The sequence below is a fragment of the Lagenorhynchus albirostris genome, chromosome 3 (assembly GCF_949774975.1).
Source record: "Lagenorhynchus albirostris chromosome 3, mLagAlb1.1, whole genome shotgun sequence".
NCBI lineage: Eukaryota > Metazoa > Chordata > Mammalia > Artiodactyla > Delphinidae > Lagenorhynchus > Lagenorhynchus albirostris.
The window spans coordinates 115,205,585-115,226,502 of record NC_083097.1 but is presented as its reverse complement, the minus strand read 5'-3'; the positions used below and the strand labels follow the sequence as shown (position 1 = coordinate 115,226,502).

The following is a 20,918-nucleotide window of genomic DNA, read 5'->3' as shown; positions in this document are numbered from 1 at the left end:
GGGGCCAAATTGCCCAGAGGTCAATGGTGAAAGGAATGCCATTCAAAGGTCTATTGACTGGAAGAATCCAGGAAAGATGAAAAGGGCATCTCACACCCCACCTCCACTGCCACCTCAGTTCAGGAGGTTCTTGGCCAACTGGCTCAAGTGTGGCAGAAGGACATGCCCTTGTGATGCCAGGGAAGGGAGAGGAAAGCCTGATGTAGGGACATTTTGCCAACCTTGGGGTCCAGGGCCTGGAGTTAGGTCCCCACTCATACTCCCTACCCCATCCCCGGCGGCTATGCTTCCTCTGTTTTCCTTCCGCAAGGCTGAGCCGCTATTTCTCTTGCTTCCTTCACCCTCCCCCTCCTCCTTCCCTCCCTCTTTACTCTTTTCCTTCGTCTCTTCCAACGCTGCCTCTGATCCTCTGTCATCCTTTCCTTCTCCTGGCTTCTACCTCAGGATCTCATCCCCACCAGCTGTGCCCCTCCACCCCTGGAGACCTTGGGTCTACCTCCCCAGAACTCAGACTCCAAGTGCTACAGCCCCCCTCCTCCTTCTCTCCTCCACCCCAGCCCAGCAGCTTAGGGCTCGACCCCTCCCTCCTCAGGCCACATGGGCATGCCTCGTTGGCCTCAGCCCTTGGTTCCCTGTCCTCCTTGCCTGTCCCCAGGGTCAGACATGATCCATGGGGCTGGTTCCTCATCTCCACCTCTCCCCTCATCCCACCTATCTCCTCCTTTCAGTGTCTGGCTCACCGTTTCTAGGCACTATGGGCATCCAATCTCCTGGTTCTGACCAGGAGCCCCCATATCCCATTCTCTCTTCCCTGGGGGCCTCATCATGATCTCTGTCCCTAGAGCTTACACCTGGCACTTTCTGTGAGGTACCAGAATGTGCAGGGGTCTCAGGGTAAGATTCTGAGGGACAGGACAACCTCTGAGGGTTGTCGCTCGCTCTTCATAAGTCCTGGCCCCGCCTAGTCCCCTGGCTCTACCTTGAACCTCAAAACCATCTTCCCAGACTGAACTGCCTCAAGCCTATCTCTTACCTTGGAGATCAGAACTCCTGGGGTTCACAGTCTGGCCTCTTCCCCCCTCCATCCTACAGCTGAGCCCTGCTTCTCACTTGAAGTCCTTCCCACCTGTGGACTGGTAGAACAAGAACAAAGCACAGAGGCCAAAATAAATGAGGTGCCAGAATTTGGTTTATTGGCTCATCCAGTGCGAAAGGTCCATTGGGCACCCTCTTTCCATGGATTTGGGAGCCCCCTGGCTCCTAATATCTTTTTCTTCTTCATACATTCCTCCTAGCCCTGACTGAAGCCACGGCAGAAGCTGGGGCAAAGTGTGGGGCAAAGGCTGGGCTCTGACGGGGGTCTGCTTACATGGGGCCTAGTCTGCTTGGCATAAGACGAGGACCCTAGGGCGAAGGAAGATGGGCCCCCAGGTGAGGAGGAAAGGAACCAGCTCAGCAAGGGCCTCTACTGAGGGCTCTGAGGGGTGGAGCCTAGTCCAAGGGCAGGGCAGGAATGGGAGGAGGCAAAGGGGAGAGGATCAAGGGCAGAGGAGGAGGTGAGAGGCCCCTCAGAGCCCTACTCTCTCATGGGCTGGGGTCCTCTGAGGCTCAGAGAGTAGGAGGGAGGGCTGAGGGTGGGGGGAGGTTACTGCTAGAGGGAAAGTCCTTTACTCAAAACCCCCCAGCTCTAGACCCAGAAAGATGCACACACACGTACACTCTCACACGCACACCCCTGGAGCCCCAGCTCTTTTCAGTGGGCGCATGTAGCACACAGTCCTACCCAAGGCCCTCAGCTGCAGCTCTGGCCTGGCCCTCCTGGTCATTTGAGTGCACACTAGGCCCGTGTCCTCTATTCACAGCTTCAGGCCCAGAGCCCCTGCCCAGGTTCTCCGAGGCCTTCCCCACTCCCTCTCTCTCTCCCAGGGCCTTCAGGCCTGTCTCTGGTCATTCTGGGCTGTGACTGGCCCCCGACCCTGACCCAGGGAGAGCGGTGGGACCATGTCAGGACTTCAGACGAGGGAATGGCCATGGTCTTCAGCAAGGCACTGGGTGGGCGGGGGCAGGGCTGGAGCGGGGAGAAGAGCGCTCAGGCTCTGAGGAGCCCACACCTCCTCGAGTGGCTCAGTCCTCAGCTCCTGGTCCAGCCTCTACCCTCAGCCCCCACAGCAGGGCCTCCCTCCTCTTTTCCAAGCCCTTCCGGGGGAGGGGCCACTGGGCAGGCACCAGAACCAGCCATCTGAGAGGCCCCAGGGCCTGAGAATGAGGGCTGCTGGCACAGTGTGGAGCTGGGGCTCTGCAGCCTGGGGCGGGGGGTGCGTGCCGGGGCCTCAAGCGGAGTCACCCCCCGCGGAGATCTTCTTCTTGGGCCGGGTCTTCAGCGTCTTGGAAGCCAGTGGCTGTGGGAAGGAGACAGGAAGACAGAAGGCTCAGCCTGGAGTTGCAACCCCTCGCCATTTCCCCAAGCTCTGGCCCAGCTCTCACCTCAGCTTTGGGCACTTTTTTGATGGATTTGGCCCTCTTAGGGGCCTTGTCTCCCGTGTCATCCTCAGAGATCTCTGTCCGGGGATCTGCCTGGTTCGTGCCTGACCTTAAACTCACGGCAGGGTCATCTCCTGGTTCGGGGAGGAAAGGAGAACAGTGGTCTGGCCTTTCTCCCACCTGGCCTCCTTGCCCCTGTGCCCCATGCCCAGCCCTGGGCCTGGTCTGTACCTAAGTCCTCAATGGTGTCCAGGAGGCTGCCAGGGCTGGGTCTGAGGCGGCCGTCGGGCCCCTGCAGGGGCAGCGCATCCTCGTCCCGGATCAGGGTCAGGTCCTGCATGCTGAAGCTTCGGAGCTTCTCTGACAGCACCCCCTGGCCCTAGGGTCACCACCACGCACCGGGAGAACCGGAGGAAGGGGCGGGGTGGAGATAGAGGTCACCGTGGGGCACTGGGCAGCCACTGGGCTCAGTGCTCTCCCCGCAGTGTCCTCACCCTGTCCTATGGCAGCACTGACAGGCTGGGGCCATGCTTTCCCTTTGGACAGATGAGGAAACTGGCCCGTTGAGTGGAAATTCCTTAGCTGGAGGGTGTTAGAGGCAGGACTGGAACCCTAAGCTGCACAAGACCCCAAACCTTCACACACCTGAGGACCTGGTGGATGCAAAGGGGCTTGGCCAGGGGGACGAGATGAGCAAAGTGGGGCCCTGGGAGCTGGGTCTGCCCCCATCTCACCTTGGCAGCAGCCGTGACCGCGGCATTAGCGGCCAGGTTCAGACCCCTCTTGCCCACCCTCATCATGGTCTCATAGCTCTTGTCTCGGGCCTGTGTGATGTACTCGTCGATCTCCTGAGGGGTCGGAGGGGAAGCAGGAAGAGGTGAGGGGTGGGCCCTGCTGGCCAGGCCCTGCCCTGCCCTTGTTCACACCTGGACAAAGGCACTGCTTGCCCCAGGAGGCCAGGGCCCTGCCAGATCACCCATAGGGAGAGCCACGAATGCACGTGGTTACAGGCACTGGGCTGCCTTGACCTGGGGCAGATGGGAAGGGAGCTTCCCTCGTCCCAACAGACCTTCTCCTTGTTGGACAGTGTTGGGTGCACGAACTTGCGGTAGAGCACGCTGGAGCCTTTGGTATAAGGGGACAGCAGCCATATCACAAAGGCAATCTTGAGCTCAAAGTAGAATGGAAACCTGTTGGGTGGAGAGAGGCAAGCGGCGGAGCCTGGGGCAGGGAGTCAGGAGGTGCGCCGACTCTCTGCATGACCCTGGCTGGCCCCCCACCCCTTACTGCACTGAGGTCCCCATGTGGCTCAGGAGACTGGTCAAGGGGAGGCTCAACTGAGACTCCAAGTGGGAAGGTGAGAGGTGATCCCGCAGGAATTCCCCGCAGCAGTGGCTCTCCTCACCCTCTTCTGACAGAAGACTACCCACTCCTCTGTCCTGGGGTCAACACCACGGCGAGATCCCTGAACTTCCAGGTGCACTCTTGGGTCCTCACCCCATTCTCTTCCTGCCCTTCCTCCCATGAAGAAGCCGGGCTTCTCCAGCTGTGCTCTGGATCCACCCCTTGATGCCATGGCATGGCCCCTGCTTTTAAGGATCGTTCTCCATGCCCCAAGGCTCTTTCCCAGGCCACACACTCCTTCAGGTCTCCTCCATCCTCATCAAAGCTCCCTCCTTTGCTTGTGTCAAGAGGCACCTACACTCACTGTTCTCAATTTTTAACCCATTACTCTTTCCTAATTTGACCCCATTCAACTTCCTCTTCTAAAACTGTTTTTCTCAAAGGCCATAGGCCCTTGAAATCTACAAATGCAAGGATGTTTTGTCCTCTGCCTCTGTAAAACTCTTTTCTTTGGACTTCCAGTGTACCCTGCTACATTAGTCCTGTAAACATTTTTGAGCTCCTGCTGTGAATATACAGATGATTAGGGCATTCCATGTCCTCGAAGGACATATACATAGTCTCGTAGTGCCTAGAAAAAGCCTTTGAAATACAAGCATCCAATGTTTATAAGAATGAGTCACACGCCTATTTTACAAATAGGGAAACTGAGGCCTAGGAAACTGTGACCTGCCAAGGTCACGGCAAGTCCGGCAGAAGCAGGTTTCCTGAATTCTATTGTGGTGATTTGGCTACCACCAGAAAGAAATGTGAGGGTTATATCTGTTCTTATTCTGCTGATCAAGCCAGGCCTGGATGGGGATTGGGGGGAGGGGACACCCAGGACCCCATGGAACTGTTGGGGGATCCCACCCTGGGTCTCAGTCTTCTGTTTGACTGGCTGTGTAGAAAAAGTCAGAGGCCCCGGTCCCTGAGGATGCAGGGAGGGGACACTAGATCTCACCAGGAGAGCACAATATCTGTGAGTGTCTCGGCAGTGGTGAAGAAGGCAAAGACGATCCAGTACATCATCCATTTCACCTGAAGGTACAGAGGGTGGTGTTGGCTGGGGCCTTGGGGGAACACCCAGGACCCCACCTTTGCCTGCCAACCATGCTGGAGGTGCTGTGGGGGACGCTCAGGACCTCAACTTTGCCTGCGTATCACACCAGGCCTGGAGGAGAGGAACACACTGGAACCTCCCCTGAACCAGGTCTCATTAGTGCTGACAGCATTAGTACAAAGTCATCCCCACCTGTCATGTGACCCAGTGTCCTCCCTGATCTCTGCCACGTGGGTTGGGTGGGAGATAAAGGGTCATACACTCACATATTCCTTCACGTTTTTTGTCTTCACGGCCTTGTAGGAAGAATAGGCTGGGTACAGGGTGCCAAAGATGAGCCTAGGGAGGCAGGCATGGTTACTGGGCCCCTCGGCCAAGAGCAGTAGCCTCTCCCTCCCAGCTCTGCATCAGTCCCTGGGTAGGTAAGGGGAGAATGGACAGAACTCCAGAGTGCCACATCAGCTGGACTGATGAACTCAGGTCAGGGGTTTAGGTCAAAGCAGGCAAGCCTGAGGTGATACACAAGCATGGAAGCCCCAGCCAGCTAGGGTGATGCCTCATAACACCCCCCCACCCCTTTTTGTTTTGGCTGTGCAGCACAGCGTGTGGGATCTTAGTTCCCCAACCAGAGATCAAACCTGGGCCCCCGGCAGTGAGGGTACCGAGCCCTAACCACTGGACGCCAGGGAATTCCTCTGTAACCCTTTATTCAGTTTTTCTCCAGCCCCCGAGGCACAGAAAGACCCAGAGGCCAGAGGGTCTGCTGTGGCCTCTTCAGCCCTGATCCTTGTTTGTGCATAAGCATATCAGGGGTGGAGGTCTGGTCACTGCCACAGGGTTGTCTTCCTTCTTGACACCACTCCCATTCATACCCATCTGCCCTTACCCTCTACCTCCCTGTTGCAGAGCCAAGCTGGGTAGGGCCACCTAACAGGGCACTCTACCTGGCAGTCAGAGGTACCACTGTAGCCCTTGGGGCCTGGGGAGCAGAGGGCACAGGGGCAGGAGGCCCTGAGAGAGGTTTATTCCCCCATGTAAACACTTTTGGGAACAGGCTCAGGGTAGCGTGCTGGGCTGGAGGTCCTGGCTAGAGTGGAGTCCGGTGTTGATCCCATCAGAGATCACATACAGGACACAGGTGAGGGAAGGAGAGGACCGATGCCGCTCAGCGAGCTCATTCACACGAGAGAAGCAGACACTGGGAAGGTCACAGGGAGGTCTGAGGCCCCTGGATTCCCTCTGGGGTGGGATGCGGGAGAGGCAGGAGGGAGACTCTGGTGGGTCTAGAGGAAGCCAGAACACAAGCACATGACAGCAGGGAGGGGATTCTGGGGTGTCAGTCCCCCAAGGTAGAGGCTTAGGGGCAGGGACCTGAGCTGGGGCAGGGAGGGGTTGGCTGAGGCCCATGTGGAGCCCCTGCCAGGCCCAGCCCCTTGACAATGTGTGGTACTGCCTGTTCCCCCATGGACTTGCCTCACTAAGGCAGGACACTTCTGAGAAATAGGCTTTGGAGATGGGGTGGGGGGCGGAATCCTCAAGGACAAAGTCCCCGGTTGTGGGAGAGGGTGACCTCCTGCAGCCTGGGGGAGGTGGGAGGGACGTAGCTGGCAGCCTGAAATGAAGGCCACCTAACACCCTCCCCTCCGCGGCTTTCACAATTCCAGGCTGGCCACACACATCCTCTCCCAGTTACCTCCCACACTTTGTCCTCCAAGCATCTCTGCTTCCCATATCCCGTCCTCCCTGGGGGGGTCTTCAGAGCATGTGCCCTCACCCCCCAGTCTCCTGACAGTCAGTGGAAGAGGCAGGAGAAACCCGGCCCTCTGGGGAGGCCAAGGCTGCCACGGCCCTAAGCTATGGAATGAGGAGGCCCTGCCTTGCTCCCCGGGCTCTTCCATTAGCCCTCTCCCCAAGGGAGATGAGGGCCCAGGTTTGAGGAGCTCCTCCAGTCAGATCTGCGACGTGGGGGAGGGGACAAGCCGCCTCCCCTGATAAATCAAGCCGTGCTGCCCAGCCCCTGGGGTGAGGGAGGGCAAAGAAACAGGGAAATTAAAAATAAAAGGGGTGGGAAGCCAGGTCTGCCATGCTCCTCTAACAGTTCCCCCTCCTCCAGGTCCCACACCTCCACGTCTCTGGGGACCCCAAATAGGGACGATGTGCCTTTAGGTGACTCTGCTGTATGAAGCCACGGAGTGGTCCATCCCGGGCTTCAATACCCCTCACCTCCCATCCCTAGCCCCCATCCCCCTCCCAACCGGCCGCGCCCCGCCGCCGCCGCCGCCGCCGCCGCACTCACACCACCAGGCGAGAGATGATCCAGGACACCATGGCGGGGCCGGGCGGGGCGCAGGGCGGGAACCCGGCCCGGGCCGAGGATGCAGCTGCTGGAGGCCGAGCAGCGGCGGCAGCAGGAGCCGCACTAGCAGCAGCACCCGCAGCAGCAGCCGCCGCGGGGGCCGCGGAGCGCCGAGCCGCCGCCGTTAAAGGGGAGGTCCTTGCCGCAGCGGCGTGCCGTGGGCGGTGGCGGCTCTTAAAGGGGAGGCCGCGGCGGCGGCGCGCCCCCTGCACCTGCTGTCGCCGGGCATGCGCCTTTGACCTGCCTTCTTCTAATCGCTTGTTCACCTTTCTTGGGTTCCAAGCCCTGGGCTGAGGTCCTCAGAGGCCTTCATGGTTCCATCCTGACATCCTAGCCCTCCTCCTGCCCTGCCCACAACAGTCTGAAAGAACATCCCACGAGGAATAATAGCTATGACTTATTGAGTGCTTACTGTGTGCCAGGCCCGTGCTAAGAGCTTCACATGCATTATTTCAGTGACCATCCTGTAAGGTAGAGGTTATAGTTATTCTCATTTTGAAGATAAGAAAATGGGAAGCTTTAGGGAGGTTCAATAACTTGCCAAGGGTCACTGAACCACAAAGTCATGCTGCTAAGATAGGAGCTCAGGAAGTCTACTAAATGGGCTACTCCCAACTGCTGACTATCAAACCCTCCTCCCCCATCACAGGCCGTCAAGACACCCACCCAGGAAGTCCTGAAGTCAAAGGTACAGGGGCATCTGTCCACCCCACCATCACCAATCACTCCAGCTGGAAAAGGACCTAACCCCGTTCCCAATCTGATCTGCTTTTTCAGTTTTGTAAGGGAACTGAGCCCTGTGCTCTCAAGGTGGATACCCTGGGGCAGGGGAGTGCCTCTTGGTAAACAGAGGCTGATAGAGAGGCCTGGGGTCCAGGTAGGAGATGAATCCAGGGGCTCCAATTCCATCCCCATCAGCAAGCACTGGCGGCAGTGGATGCCCTAATTCTGAAGACATTTATATCCAGAATGTAGGCTAGCCTGCCTCCTGATTTTCACCAAAGCAACAAAGCTCCAGCAACCTCTGCAACCCCCCTTCCCCCACTGCTTTCCTTTCCTGTGCCATTTCAAAGCTTCTGCATTCTTTATGTCGAGGTGTAATCCTCTGATGACCATAGCATCAACCCATGCCCATCCAGGCTGAAAGGACATGCTCAGAACTCTGTATTTCATTTATGGTCCTATTCAAGCTCAGTATCCTTGAACCACACAATGGTCTATTTCTACCCGGATAATTGTATTTCCAGGCTGAAACACTTCGGAAGATGTTTTTCCAACAGGATCCAGAGAAGCAGCTTCTGATGATCCCTCTTGCTATTCTTTACAACTTCCTCTTCAAAAGGCCTTTTCTAATTGGAACGTAGTCTGTCCTCACCCTTCAAGCCACTTTAATTTCATACATGGACAGCCAGGCCTCTTGTTTTGATGAACTTTTGTCACTGATTGCCAAAAACCTTGCTCTGGCCACTTCCCATGTCCTTTTCCCCCCAGACTGTTCAGGAAGGTAGGAACCCAGCTTTCCCATAGAGCATAAACTATGGAAAGCCCATCTTTGCTCCTACCCTCTAACTCATGTAGCACCTTCCCTTCATCCCCAAGCCCTCAAACCACAATGACCTGGCACTTCCCTCTCCCAATTGGACACATTCGGGAAGGAAAGAGTAATAATCGGATGCAACAATGTAATGATGATATGAAAATTAACCATCCTCCACCTCCAACCCCATCCTCAACCTGGCCCTGCTTTTTAGAACGGCTGGCACAGGAAGAATTTAGTCCACTACAAACAGATTTGTTAGATTTTTAATAAGAACATGGAAATCCCAATCAGCCCTTCAACAAAATTAAAATACAGAAAGTGAAATTAAAAGTATTCTACAGTAAATGACTTTTATTAAAAAAAAAATGTAACTGTGAACATATAAACAAGCCTGCAGGGCACTACAGTACAGCCGGGAAGATAGATACATTTTCCAATGTACCTATGGGCCAATGAATTCCATCATTTTCAAATAAATTCTTAATAAAACTCCACTGAGTTGGAAAGTTTTGCTGAAAATATTTCCGGACAAAAATCCCCCAAAACAAAAAGCCTCATGTAGGAAAGCAAACTTTCCTTCGCATTTGGAACTGTAAGAGGAGTCCCAAGGGAACGCTGGTAATAGATGGAAATGGGTCCTGGAGTCACCAGTGTGTGTATGCGTGGAACACACCAACAGCACAGACATGACAAAGTTCTTTCTCAAGATGGCTGTTCCCTCAAGATAGGACTGAGATGGGATGGGGAGAAACTAAAAGAATCCTACAAAGCCAATTCTTTAAAATTCTGCTTTGGCTGATTTTTGTGCTATAATGGGCCGTTGATTTCTAAAAGTCTTATTTCTTCAAAGAGTTTTATCGAAAGGAAGACTAAACATAATGTGCCTTTCCTCATAATCCAGGAAAACAACTGTGGTATTTCAAAAGTTCTAAAAATATCTACTTTCATGAAATAGTAACTATTTCACTACAAACCTATTTTTCACTAAATACACACATTTCCTAATCCTGGAGCCCCTTGGGAAAAGCAGTGGATTCCCCTGGGTCCTTCAAGACTCCACTGTTTACAGGAGAGATGGTGGGGAAAGGCTTCACCCGGCTCCCGGGATGGGGTGTGTCAGAGGTCATGTGCAGAGACACCATCAGGCTTCCACCAGGCGTGTTTAAGCAATTAGCCCCCACTTGTACCAGTTATGTGATTCCCCCTACCTCCAAACACATTCCCACTTAACTAGGCACAAGAGAAAAAGAAAAGAAAGGTGTGCCCACATTCCTGGTTTCCATGAATCTCAAATCATGAGAATGTGCAGGAAAGCCCAGCGATATTCAGGCAATTCAGAGTCCCAAAAGGCCACAGGATGGGGATGTGGCACCCTTGGCTTGGAGTCTGAAACTGTGTGTGTGAACAGTGCGACTTTCCTGTGTCAACCTTCAGTGTTGAGGCAGCAAAGAGTGGCTGGAGAGTTTGTAATACTGACCACACTGGCTCCAAGTGAAGGACCTCTGCTCCAGCAGAGAACCCTGCTGTTCCCTGTATGTGTTGTGAGTGAAAGACCTGCTTCACAGGCGAGTTTGGAATTTCTCCACGCCTAAGACCTTGCCAGCTTGGATTCATGAGCCTTGAGGGTGCCAACAGCATCTTTCACTGCATGATAAATGATGTTCTTCACCTGGAGAGAGCAATCAGCACAGTCAGTTTATGGCAGCCAGACTGTGTTCTGCAAATGAAAATGTTATGTCCTACACTGACTAAAAGCCTTCTGATTAGTGACGAAAGCCCTCAACCAGGACTGCATGCTTCCTAAATCAATCCCAAAAGATGATTTACAAGTCACACAAGATATATAGTCTATATTCAAAAAAGAATGATTTCATCATTTGAAAGGCTATGTAATCACCATCCTCTATATGCTGGGAACTACTGTTAAGCTCTTTATGTGGACTTTCATTTAATCCTTACCATAATACTATGAGGCAGATTCTATTATTATCCCCATTTTACAGATGAGAACTGAGGTTCCATGGTTAAGAATCTTACCTGAGGTCCTGTAGCTAATAAGAATGCACTAAAACAATAGTGGGCAGGTAGGATTTATTGGGTATTTTTCCCTTTTGTGCTTATACATATTTTCTAATTTGTCAAAAAGGAACAAACATGTGAAGTAAAAGTTATTAAAATAAAGTGAACAGGATAAAGACGGTTTTAAACCAACACTGTGATTATTTCTGAGGAGGTAGAATGGGAAAGAGTACATGGAGGCTTCAATAATGTAGTTGTTGAATATGTATATATTGTGTATGTGGTACGTATATGATGCTTTATTTCTTAAGCTGAGTTATGGGCACAAAAGCCCCCTTTGCTGTTCTCTATTACATTTTTTGTATTAATTCAATAAATATTTACTGAGTACCTACTATGTGCTAGGGAAAAGCAGTGAATAAAACAGTAAAATCCCTGCCTTCATGGAGTTTAAACAGCTTATGTCCTAGTAGGGATAGAAACAAACATAAAATACATAGTATGTTAGATGGTGAAAAATACTACAGAAGAAAATAAAGCAGTGACAGAGGATTGGGAGGTGACATGTAACAAGTAGAGACCTAAAGGAGTTGGGGTCTGAAATATGTATGTCTGAATACTTGCATTATATATCTATAATATCAATGTTAACTATTTATCAATGTGATGGTACTTTGTATAAGAACTTTATGGTTGAAATATTCCATAATTTTGAAAAAGGAACAGCAAAACAGATCAAGTTCAGGGTTAAAGGTGATTAAATCTACCAGCAACCAAGAAAAATCTACAACCTCATGGGACACTGACCAAAGAAAACACACCTGAGTCACAGGCACGATGGAGGAAAACAGGTCACATGTGAGAGGCTGGAAGAACGCCTATTCAGATGCTGAAGTTCTGCCTGGGAAATCTTGCTTCCTTACATTCTTTTTCTTTTTTAATGTTATTAAAGCATCCAAGTATATTAACAATGAAATTCTGCCCTTCAAGTTCCAATCCATTTCTGAGCAGAGGAAAACCTAATCTGATTGTCCAGCTTACATCTACAAGTGGGAAACAACTCTTAGGGACATGGATTACAGTCCCTAGCAGGGCTCTAAGGAATTGAGTTTGCACAGAAATTTGCTGTGAGAAGAAGCTTTGGGGAAAGAGGTTTAGAACACATTGCCACAGTGCTTTTCCCACCTGACCGAGGAAGTCAGTCTAGTCAGTTACTAACACGGATACACTGTATCTTCCAGGGGCAGAGAAATAGAAGATTGTCACACTGGAAGTGACTAGGTTAAAAGATTCATATTCTCTAAAAGCACACCTGAAGAGGACTGATTAAATACTTCTGGAGGGAGGACTCCATACCCCAGACATGGGTCCCTTAATCATCTCTCTGCAGTTATACTGCCCAGGTAATATCCTCAGAAAGCAGAATGTGCCTCCTGTATATGTAGCCTAGTAGGAGATGAGAAGACAGGGTTGGGGTGGAGGAGGAGTTCTTTACCTGCAGTTTATCCTCATGGTTTGTATGAGTGTTAGAGAGATGCCTGAATTCCTGAGTCAGGCGGAAACAGTGCTTTACATGCTCTGGAGATACGAAGTCTTCTGCTACTTTTATGCAACTGTATAGATTGTGCACCTGGGAGAGGAAAAGTACAGAGGCAAACATCAGGCACTAGAGAGTCAGCAACAGGTGGAAACTCTCCATCATATCGTTTAAAAAAACACCTTAGAAATACTTATGATATTCCATTTTCATAAAGACAACAAATGCAGAAAGACTGTAAGTATACATTTATAGATGAAAACATTAGTATTTGCACAGAAAAGGATCTGGAAAAATACACACCAAACTGTTAACAGTAGGCTACTTTCTGGAGAAGGCAGGACAAGGGGACTGAAAAGGGATATGGCATAGGTAGCTGAACAGAGACTCACCTTTTCTTTAATAGTCTCCCTTATTTAAAAATCTTTAAATAAGCATTTAAAATTACATGGAAGGGGGACTTCCCTGGTGGTGCAGTGGTTAAGAATCCATCTGCCAATGCAGAGGACAGGGATTCGAGCCCTGGTCCGGGAGCATCTCACACGCGGCAGAACAACTGGGCCCGTGAGCCATAACTTGAGCCCGCAGGCCATAACTACTGAAGCCCACGTGCCTAGAGCCTGTGCTCCGCAACAAGAGAAGCACCGCAATGAGAAGCTCGTGCACTGCAACGAAGAGTAGCCCCCGCTCACCACAACTAGAGAAAGCCCGTGCACAGCAACAAAAACCCAACGCAGCCAACAAATAAATTAATTAAAAAAAATAAAATTACATGGAAGAAAATTAAAAATCAAAAAATAAGTTGCACTTGAAGAGCAATCAGTCTAACCCAGCCATTTATATCTATTGCCAGATTAGCAAGAAACACAGATATAAGGAAACTATGGGAATTGTGGAGCCAGCCCTACCCCCAAGTTGGAACATACCTGGTGTGGGGCTCCAGCAGGTATGAAGACGGCATCTCCCAGGAACTGAACAATGGCCCAGCCTTGCACACCATATTCCTCATAGAGTCGCTTACGTAGGGTCTGGTCCAAGTACCAACTTTGGTCATGAATTGGATCATGATCAGGGGGATTCTCTTGGCCTTGCTCTTCTCCAACCTGATCATGAAACCATGATCAAAACCCAAAGATGGAAAAATCAATAAATACATAAAGATTATTAACAGGATAAATCCAACTTGCTGCAGTAACATCACTGGTGGGCCAAAGTTTCTACTTTATTCAATATCCTCTAAGTGTGGATTCAGCCCTATGGGGCATTTTGACAGAGGGCACAGGTCTTTAATGCCAAGGGACTCCACATGAGAAACCCTAGGCAGGCTGTCCCAGCATCCCCAGACCCTTTGTCTGTGAGCTGGGAGCCCACCCAGGGACACACCTTTCGGAGCAGCTCCCGGATCTTCTCCGCATCCTTGGCTGCATAGATGTGCCACAAAGCACCAGGTTTCTCCTTTCCATCATGAATCCTTTGCTTTGTCACCTCATCAGCATCTCCCTCATCAATTGTCTTGAGCACCTCTGAAAAGAGCAAAGTGGCACTTTTCAACATAACCAGCCATTTCAGTACCTCTGAGTGAAGCAAAATGTCCAATTCAAACAAGTTTAGTCTCTACTATTCTCTATCTCTCTGGAGTGATATAAGGTAGAATCAAAGAATCAAAACTCACATTGGTCTAAGCTTCCTACACATGGGAAGAGCGACCCTAATCTTCCATACTTAACAGAGACTCAGCATTTTTTGGAGATATAGTGTCCCTTTAAAACATATTTCCTGCTCAAACTGTGTAGCCATATTTTATGTTCAAATTGCAGGTTATTTCCTGCTGTAAGTAGGTGGACTGTATACTTTCTCAAGACCTCTTCAAACTCTAGGATTCTGTGGATTTAAGGCCATGAAGAGTAAAGCTTCTCTGGCAAATTAAGAGGCTTGGCTTCTAATCCTTGTCTGTTATGATGCTTTAAATGACAGCCTAATGGAAAGATGTGCAGATGTGTAGCATCAAAAGCAAATGTGTGGCAGGAAATATACCAAAGTAATGATATTGATTATCCCTGAACTTTGAGATTTTGAGTTTTCTTCTTTAAAATTTTGTTTTCTAAAACTTCCGTAATTAACACACATTAATTCTACACTGAGATAGCGGAGAGTGCAATGCAGCAAAATATCACTTTTATGCTTCATCTCTGTGCAAATGACCTGGCTTTATCACCTATTACCCCATAGCTGAACTGGGTGATGGACCAAGTAGGCCAGTTTGAACTTTCTTCTTTTTTTTTGTTTTTGTTTTTGTTTTGTGTGGTATGTGGGGGTCTCTCACTGTTGTGGCCTCTCCTCTTGCGGAGCTCAGGCTCCGGACGCACAGGCTCAGCGGCCATGGCTCACGGGCCCAGCCGCTCTGCAGCATGTGGGATCTTCCTGGACCGGGGCACGAACCCGTGTCCCCTTCATCGGCAGGCGGCCTCTCAACCACTGCGCCACCAGGGAAGCCCTGTCCTTTCTTCTTTACTCCTCTTTGTGATGCTACATACTCAGTATTAAAGGGCAGCATTCCCAGAGAGGGAATAACTCTGGTCAAAGATACACAAGTACCACTCTTCTCTGCTGCAATCACCCCTTTGTCTGGGCACCTACTATGCATCATGCCTGGCAGAGATTTAAGAAAAACCCACTGGCCCTGACTGAGGAGAAAGATACACCATTTTACTCCTGAGGCTAAACCTCACCCTGCTGAAGCACTGGGTTCTAGAAATCATACCTTCATCATGAGCACCCTCCCCGATGGGGATCCCAACATACACCATCACATTAACTGCATCGGACACATCTAAGTGAAGATTTGTTGTGCCAACTCTTCTGTCTTCTGCTGTTATCAAGCCTGAAGGTAAAAGGAAGATATGCAAGGTGAAAGGGCAATATTATGTTGTTTTTTTTTCTTTTTTGGCTGCACCGCAAGGCTTGTAGGATCTTAGCTCCCCGACCAGGGATTGAACCTGCGCCCTCGGCAGTGAAAGCGTGGAGTCCTAACCACTGGACAGCCAGGGAATTCCTGAAAGGGCAATATTCTGAAGAATCCATATAAACCCTACAAGTGAAAACATACTCGAAGATATTCTTAAATGTGTAACATTGGGAGAATGACGTATATCTATTTATCAATAAATAATTCTCCTCGTCTCTTTTCTAGTGTTTTAAAACTGATTTCAAGCTCAGTTGACACTATCATTAGCTTTGGCCATTGATCCAATTCCACCCTCCTAAATGATCTCTCCCCTTCAGAAGCAAAACAGATATGGGCATTATGGACACTCAAATGAAGCTTGGCTTTCACAGTGATTTAGGACATTATTGTGACTTCACAAAGAGCTGGTTGGGTAGCATGGTACTCAGACGTCTTCACTCTTATCTTGTCAAGCCTCTTAAAAGCTAAGGATCTTTGGTTGTGCTGTGCGGCATGCGGGATCTTAGTTCCCTGACCAGGGATAGAACCCTCACCCCCTGCAGTGGAAACACAGTGTCTTAACCACTGGACCACCAGGGAAGTCTCTTGGATGGAACCTTTGAGAGGAAACTTTCTAACTACTGTGTGTGTGTGTATATATATACACACATACATACATATACAGTACTGGGCCCAAAGGGCTATTATGCAAATCAGTGGTAAAAGCAAACATATTCTAAACCATCCTGGATACTGTCAACTTCTTCAGTTCCTGTCACTTTGCCCTCTATCATCTCTACACATGATCTTGACTACAAATCTCCCTCTATAGGTGAAATGGAAACAGTAGTGTCCAGAAAGGTCAATTATGGCCTCTCCCTCATACCGTAGGCATTGTACATCTTGGGGCCCAAATCGGGCCTTACAAAGTAGCTGGGTAGCCTAGAGGCTAGATTGAGTCTGCCATCTCGTTTGGTATATTCTGGCAGAGGAAGGTTCTCCATCAGATCTTCAAACCTATAAAAAAAAAAAAGCATGAAAGATGACTTAGCTTGTTATAGGGGAAAAAGGAAAAGAGGTGGAGTTCACTTTTCTGTCATTACTTTGTGACAGCTTTAGCAAAGCACAAGTCTCTCAAGACGACTCACTGTAGTTCACTAACCTTGTTGGCATCATGTCCCGAAAATCTTCCCCAGGAGGCCAGTCCTTGAGTTTGAGCACCATTGGCTGCCCATCTTCTGACCTTAATCGCTCTGGAAGACAGAAAGCACTCCTACAAATATCTGCTGGGTTGGCTGCTGCCTGATTCTCCAGTGACTAAAAGGGTTAGAAGACTAAACTCTTATTTTCAGACGTGTAAACCCCCATAATGGATAAGGCGGGCTTTGTTTTCCTTAGCCACTGCTTTAGTACATGATAAATTTTTCCATCTCAAAGTGAAAGTGCTCCACACATCCCATGTGATCATGTGCTTAAGTCCAGGTATGCTCTGGGAGCCATGTGATTGCCATGAGAGCTACCTGGTTGGCACCAAGATAGAATGTTCCTCCTGTGAAGAGGATGTAATTTGTTATTTCAGCGGTAGGGCTGGGCATATAGATGCTTACTTTGCAGTCTGCTTTTACTGAACCAGATATCAAAGCTACTTACTGCATATGATCTCGAAGCCATCCCAGAAATCCCGAACTTTCACATCGGAAATTATAGCACAGTTCCTGCAGTTCACCAAGTCCACATCCTGGTCTCCAAATTCCTGGCTAAAGGCTTCTGGCTTCCAGAGTTCAGACTTGAGTTTTTTATGTACCCCTGATACCAGCACTGGCTGTGGAAACAAAAGAATCTCAATCAGAGTCACTTAGGAAATACTTAGCTCAGGGCTAAGGGACAGAATAGGAGGGTTTCCTGGGGACAACCTCTTCTCCACAATGATTTATTATTCCCTCCCAGTTTCACAATCTATGGATTTCAACAATGTCAGCTACAGAAACAGCTACTCTGTTATTACACTTGATTCTCACTGCGGGGGGTGGGGTGGGGGGGCACATTCCACAAAAATCACTTTTGCTGCCCTGGTATCTACCACTATTTTGAGGTGAGAGGATGAAAAGCTGACAAATGCAAATTCTGAGAATACGTCCTCACATCTCGAATGAAAAACTCTCCAGACAATTCTACAACCTCCCCCCCCTTCCTCACACCTGCTAATGTATAAAAATCAGGAAGTGTTATCACACTATCACACAGACTTGTATGGTCTTGAAACATTTACCTAGAAGAGTACCACCCACTTCCACCCATTTTCGCCTCACCCCATATCACACTTACGGATTTTCCTCTAAAGGTGTCATTAATGCCAGATCACAACCTCACAGGAATTTCAACTGCCCTTTTAAGAACACAGAGCTACACAGCTGAGAAATAAAAAGATCCACAATGTATTTTTAGGAATCTTCTGACTTTTAAAAATCCAAGAAAACTCGAAGTAGCAAGGCTGTCTATAACAAACTTAGTATATGTCTAAATCTCCTTAGCAAAGTGTCTCCCAGAGAGAATTGAAACTATCCTGGTAGCTACAGTGGGCAGGCAGACAGCCGACCCTGGGACCTGCTTATTCTTGCTTACCTGGCCTTGCTTCCAACACTCCCGGAAGATCTTCCAATTGTTTTTGTTGCTGGGGTCATGGAGACACAGAAGTCTTCCATCACAGAGCCAGGAGTGAGAGGTATGGGGGTCCAGCACATTTAACCCCATCACCATCTCCTTCACTTCCTTTTGGGTATCAGTCAAGTTACAGGCCCGCTTTGCAGCATCTGAGGTTTTCTTATTTTCTACCACTGAGGCAATGATGTGGTCAAGGAAGTTGGGGAGGCTGGCCTTGTTCTTCACTCCCTGCCAGACACAAACCCATCAGGTTAGTATGACTGAGGCACCATCAGTAGAGAATTCAAAAACAGTCTCACAGTTATATTCACACGGAGTTCTGATCTACCTGATTAAATTTCATAAAAGTTAATTGTAAAGTCTTTTGTAGTTGGAGGGGGGAGGCTATTAAGTCACTATCTTACATTTCCCTAGCCTTCATATTTTGCTTTATATTTATGAAAAAAAATTACAGAAAGGTCCCCTCTACTGCAGGAGATTTGAGACTTAAGAAATATCTTTGGCATTCAGCCCCGTTTTAAGCATATGCACGTAGACTGCAGGCATCACAAAATGCTGTAACTGAGTGAGAAAGGTCATTTATTTTCAGGGTTACACATTTTTTTTGGCCAGCATGCCCAAGGGATATACTTCAATTAAGTAACTGAGGTGACTTATCAAGGCAGTGATTTTTTTTTAACCAGGGAGTGTACCCCAATAAACAGTTGTACCAGAGTACCCAAGATAACTGTATATTCTGAAAGCAGTCTCCTACTCCCCAATCCGTCCCCTACCAAGAATCTCTCATTTGTTTCAGCTGGTGGGAAAGCTCAGGCCCAGAGATGAAAGTGACATACCTAAGGTCATAGAAGTGAAGGAAGGGGAGGGCTTTTGTAAACTTGATAACACAATGTCTGAAGTATCACTAATCATGATCTCTACAGAGTATATGTAATCATATAACATCCTGGGAAAATTTAAAAAGAAAAAGGAGAACTGGGAGTTGGAGCAGTACAAATAAGACAGAGCTCAAAGTAATTTTTTTGGTAATTTATCCAAAAGAGAAACAAATAACCCACATTGTACAAGGCTCAACCACCCACAGTTCATCAAATTTCAGTCATTAGTCATAAAATAGAATGAGAAACATATTTGTGTACTTGTTTGAAATGATCTCTGGAATATATAAACTGAAAATACAAAAGCAATGTATAAAAACATCTGTGTAAAAAGGGGGGGAACTATATACATATTTTAATATCATTGAAAGGGCAATCATGAAACAATGGTCACCTACAGAAAGGGAGGCAACAGTGGGAAGGAGACTTTTCACTGTATTTTTAAAATTTAAATTTTGTACATTTTGAATTAATTAGTTCAGTATATACTTACTAAATACTTATGTATCAAACATTGTGGCACTAGGGATATAGTAGTGAATAAAACAGACAAAAATGGGGAATTCCCTGGCAGTCTAGTGGTTAGGACTCTGCTTCCACTGCTGGGGACCTGGGTTCGATCCCTGGTTGGGGAACTAAGATCCTGAAAGCTGTGCAGCACAAAAAACCCAAAAAAACAAAAAAACAAAAAACAGACAAAAATGCCTTTAAGTGGAGGTGAGGCAGAAAATAAATAAAACACAGCAAGTCAGACAGTAATAAGTGTTATGGAAAAAGTGCAGGGCTTCCCTGGTGGCTCACCGGTTAAGAATCTGCCTGCCAATGCAGGGGACACGGATTCGAGCCCTGGTCCGGGAAGATCCCACATGCCACGGAGCAACTAAGCCCGTGTGCCATACTACTGAGCCTGCGCTCTAGAGCCCGTAAGCCACAACTACTGAGCTCAGGTGCCACAACTACTGAAGCCCATGCACCTAGAGCCCGTGCTCCGCAACGAGAAGCCACTGCAATGAGAAGCCTGCGCACCGCAAGGAAGAGTAGCCCCCACTTGCCGCAACAAGAGAAAGCCCGCGTGGAGCAACGAAGACCCAATGCAGCCAAAAATAAATAAATTAATTAATTAAAAAAAAGTGCAGGGGAAACAGACATGAGTGGAGGATGGGAGTAAAATGGACTTTTAAAAAGGGTGATCTAAGAAGAAGGCTTACTGAAGAGGTGACATTTCAGGAGGGAGGAGAGGAAGTTGATTAAGAAGCAGGCCATGTTGTGACATGGGAAAGAGAGTTCTCGGTGGAGAAAAAGACAAGTGCAAAGGCTCTGAAGAGAGAGCATGCCTGGCCATGTTCAAGAAACAGCAAGAAGGTGGGTGTGGCCAGAGCAGAGTGAACAAGAGGGAGAGTGGTAGTTGAAGTCAGGGAAGTGAGGGGAAGATAGGGCTGGAACGTTATAGTCCACTGAAAGGACTCTGCTTTTATTATGAAATTGGAAGCCCTTGAAAGACTTTAGGCAGAGGTGATATAATGTGACATATCTTAAAAGGACCACTCTAGCTGCTCTGTGTAGAAAGGGAAGAAATACAGAGGACCTCTAAGGAGTTTACTACAAAAATTCAGGCAAGAGAGGATGTTGACTCAGACTAGAGAGGAAGCAGCGGAGCTGATGAGAAATGGGTGCACTCTGAATATATTCTGATGATCAAACTGAAAGGTTATGCTAACAGATTAGATACGAAATGTGAGAGGGGAGTCCCAAAAGACTCCAAGATTTTTCGCCGAGCAATTGGAAGCCACTGACCAAGAGAAGCAAAAAATAAAGGAGATGCAGGCTCACAGGCAGAAGAACAGGAGTGTGGTTTTAGAGGTTTTAGGTTTGAGGCGTCTATTAGATACCCAAGAGAGTACAATATGAATGTACTGCCTACGTTTAAAAAAAATTTAATGTCTGTTATTGTCAAGAAAATAAAGTGATTTCTGCTGATGATTGAAAAACTTCAGTCTCAGTTTCTACTGACTTCCTAACATGGCACAAAAGGTTTACTACTTAAAAGGATCTCAAA

General features: G+C 48.6%; 2 protein-coding genes across 5 annotated transcripts in view; both read right to left on the bottom strand.

The window, feature by feature from the left end:
- Positions 1 to 1,167: 1,167 nt before the first annotated feature.
- REEP2 (receptor accessory protein 2) lies at positions 1,168 to 7,374 on the bottom strand. 2 transcript variants are annotated; one of them, XM_060146282.1, is made up of 8 exons: positions 7,224 to 7,374; positions 5,194 to 5,266; positions 4,829 to 4,905; positions 3,551 to 3,671; positions 3,216 to 3,329; positions 2,713 to 2,860; positions 2,485 to 2,615; positions 1,168 to 2,399 (listed from the first exon to the last, which is right to left on the bottom strand). In XM_060146282.1, exons 1-8 carry the CDS (start codon positions 7,253 to 7,255, stop codon positions 2,331 to 2,333), a joined length of 765 nt encoding a protein of 254 aa, XP_060002265.1. In that variant the 5' UTR covers positions 7,256 to 7,374; the 3' UTR covers positions 1,168 to 2,330. The 2 variants fall into 2 exon arrangements, with proteins under 2 accessions (XP_060002265.1, XP_060002266.1); XM_060146283.1 differs by having other exon boundaries at positions 2,713 to 2,854.
- Positions 7,375 to 9,072: 1,698 nt separating this feature from the next.
- KDM3B (lysine demethylase 3B) overlaps positions 9,073 to 20,918 on the bottom strand; it is a 58,729-nt gene continuing 46,883 nt past the window's right edge. For all 3 annotated transcript variants that reach the window (XM_060143682.1, XM_060143683.1, XM_060143684.1), the window contains 9 exons: positions 17,946 to 18,212; positions 16,974 to 17,145; positions 16,486 to 16,576; positions 16,210 to 16,340; positions 15,141 to 15,260; positions 13,763 to 13,902; positions 13,306 to 13,482; positions 12,338 to 12,472; positions 9,073 to 10,492 (listed from right to left, as the gene is read on the bottom strand). In XM_060143682.1, the coding sequence (XP_059999665.1) occupies positions 10,412 to 10,492; positions 12,338 to 12,472; positions 13,306 to 13,482; positions 13,763 to 13,902; positions 15,141 to 15,260; positions 16,210 to 16,340; positions 16,486 to 16,576; positions 16,974 to 17,145; positions 17,946 to 18,212 (1,314 nt within the window). In that variant the 3' untranslated portion in view covers positions 9,073 to 10,411. The remainder of the gene's footprint in view (positions 10,493 to 12,337; positions 12,473 to 13,305; positions 13,483 to 13,762; positions 13,903 to 15,140; positions 15,261 to 16,209; positions 16,341 to 16,485; positions 16,577 to 16,973; positions 17,146 to 17,945; positions 18,213 to 20,918) is intronic.